This window comes from Sitodiplosis mosellana, unplaced genomic scaffold, assembly GCF_009176505.1.
Source record: "Sitodiplosis mosellana isolate CC-2019 unplaced genomic scaffold, AAFC_SMos_1.0 Smas_scaffold_1916, whole genome shotgun sequence".
NCBI classification, from domain to species: domain Eukaryota; kingdom Metazoa; phylum Arthropoda; class Insecta; order Diptera; family Cecidomyiidae; genus Sitodiplosis; species Sitodiplosis mosellana.
In genome coordinates this window covers 6,978-9,120 of record NW_022597158.1, presented here as the reverse complement: position 1 = coordinate 9,120, position 2,143 = coordinate 6,978, and the positions used below count along the sequence as shown (strand labels likewise).

The 2,143-nt window shown below is 37.0% G+C and overlaps 1 protein-coding gene across 1 annotated transcript in view; it reads right to left on the bottom strand.

Annotated features, from left to right (window-relative positions):
* Window positions 1–1,328: 1,328 nt before the first annotated feature.
* Window positions 1,329–2,143, bottom strand: part of LOC129571294 (organic cation transporter protein-like) — a 1,712-nt gene continuing 897 nt past the window's right edge. Inside the window, exons 2-3 of the mRNA XM_055451068.1 lie at window positions 1,902–2,067; window positions 1,329–1,551 (exon numbers count right to left, since the gene is read on the bottom strand). Of these exons, the coding sequence (XP_055307043.1) occupies window positions 1,329–1,551; window positions 1,902–2,067 (389 nt within the window). The remainder of the gene's footprint in view (window positions 1,552–1,901; window positions 2,068–2,143) is intronic.

Here is a 2,143-nt window from a genome sequence, read left to right as displayed (position 1 = left end):
AATGATATCTCTTATCAGTCACGTGAAAAAAAACTTACCAAAAATCCCATATTGTGGGCGGTCTTCTGCGATTTTTCGCGGTTTTTAGCGTTATTGATAAAAGATAAGCGAGAACTGTCTTAAGCAAAGTTGTAGGGAATTTTGCGTACTTTTTGGTACTACGGGGTGCCTTATCAAACTGAAGGAGAACGACAAACCTGTCAACATTCGCTCAATCGATGACATCGACACACTACGGGTACGGGCTGGCAAATCAACAAGCATGAAGAGAAACAAACCAGATGAACAAACAAGTCCGCATGATTCAAACGCTAAGAAAACCAAATGAGTTGCGGCAATGGTCTAAATGCATCACGTATCATTTCATTCAAATTAATCAACGATTTTAAATTATTATTATATTTTTACTTTTTTCATTTCATTAAACCGAATCATTTACTTATTTATATAAATTATTTTTCTTTTTTAATTTTTTTCTTTTTTTCTATTCCTATTGCGATGCAGGTAAATTCAAAAATGTCAATTGTCATTCGATATCAAAACGTGAGAGGATTGAGAGGAAAAATTGATGATTTCTCCACAAACATAATTAATTCTGAAGCAGACATTCACATTCTGACTGAAACATGGTTGAATCCGGATTTCCACTCCTCTGAATACATCACGGACAATTTTCATCGCATCGTAGAGACCGCAATTATCAAAATACAAAAACCACTATGGGGAGTGGGTGCTGGCTTTTTCATAAAAAAGAATTGGATGTGACTCGTAGGTATGACTTGGAATCTGACATAGACTTTGTTAAGGATTTGTGGGTACAGGTTAAATTGGACAACTCTGATAGTAATTTGTTCATATGTGCAGTGTACATTACATCCATGCCTAGCAATGCGCATCTATACGTTGCATTTGCTGATAGAATCAAAGAAAGTCTTTCAAGACTGGACCCATCTGATAGAGTGCTCATTATTGGTGACTTTAATGTGCGTGCTATTGATTGGGTCTTGGAAAACGATGGGATTTTAACACCTTTTCTCAGTAACAATTGTGAAAAAGCAATTGATGTACTAAATTTTATCAGCTTTGGAAACTTAAGACAGCACAATCCAGTAGTAAACAAAGATGGCAAGATTTTGGATTTAGTTCTATCGTCTGATCCGTTGAGAGCGCTCAATGTTGTTGAGTCGGATGAATTTCTAGTCAATGTGGATGGATACCATCCACCCCTTGAGATCACAATAAATGAAGAGGTGAAATATTTGCCTGTTTTTAATCACCGCAAATATAATTTCAGGAGAGCAAATTATGATCTAACGTTCTTGCCTTCTTTACGTGTTGGTCGACATATACTTGGCTTTGGATAGATAATATTGTTCATCCAATGGAATTCCGTTTTTATTCCATTTAACTCCTTTGGCAACGATTTTAACAGCCTCCTCCCGACGTCCTTGAGCCCATAACCATCTTGGTGATTCATCCATCAGCCAATAATGAAATAGCAGCAAACAGCTATGTAACCCATAAATAACTTGTAACCATTTGCCACAACCCCTGCACCACACTAACAAAACAAAGTAAAACACGAATTTGCGATGAGCGCATTCAGTGAAGTTCATTTCAATTCTTTACGTCGTTAGACGCACTCATGAACGCGACAAATTGAACGCATCAACAATGTTCCGTAATGAAAGAAACATTTTTTAATTATAAAAATAATGTTTATCGCGTGCTACGCTCTCACAAAAATCAATTTTGCACATTCGTGACATTTTTATTTTTTTTGTCTACTTTATTAACAAATATAAAAAAGATTCAATAATACATTGAACGATCTGTGTCACAACTTTTGACACTTGTCTCGTAGCGCTAGAAGTGAGCTGTCAGACGCTTAGATGCAGGACCTTCGCCATTTGCGGTCTGGAATTATGGCTCCCCAAGCAGCCACCAACATGATACCACCGGCAAAAGCAGCTTGAAACGAAATTCCACATGCCGTACGTTTACTCGCTCCAACCAACTCCATCGTTAGCACAAAACCTGTTTGAGAGCAGAGAATAAATGTTTTTGCTTATTAAACTGCTTTTAAATCTACATACTATAGTGGATAATATCAAAATGTGGTAAACGCCGGAGGAGAGTTCTA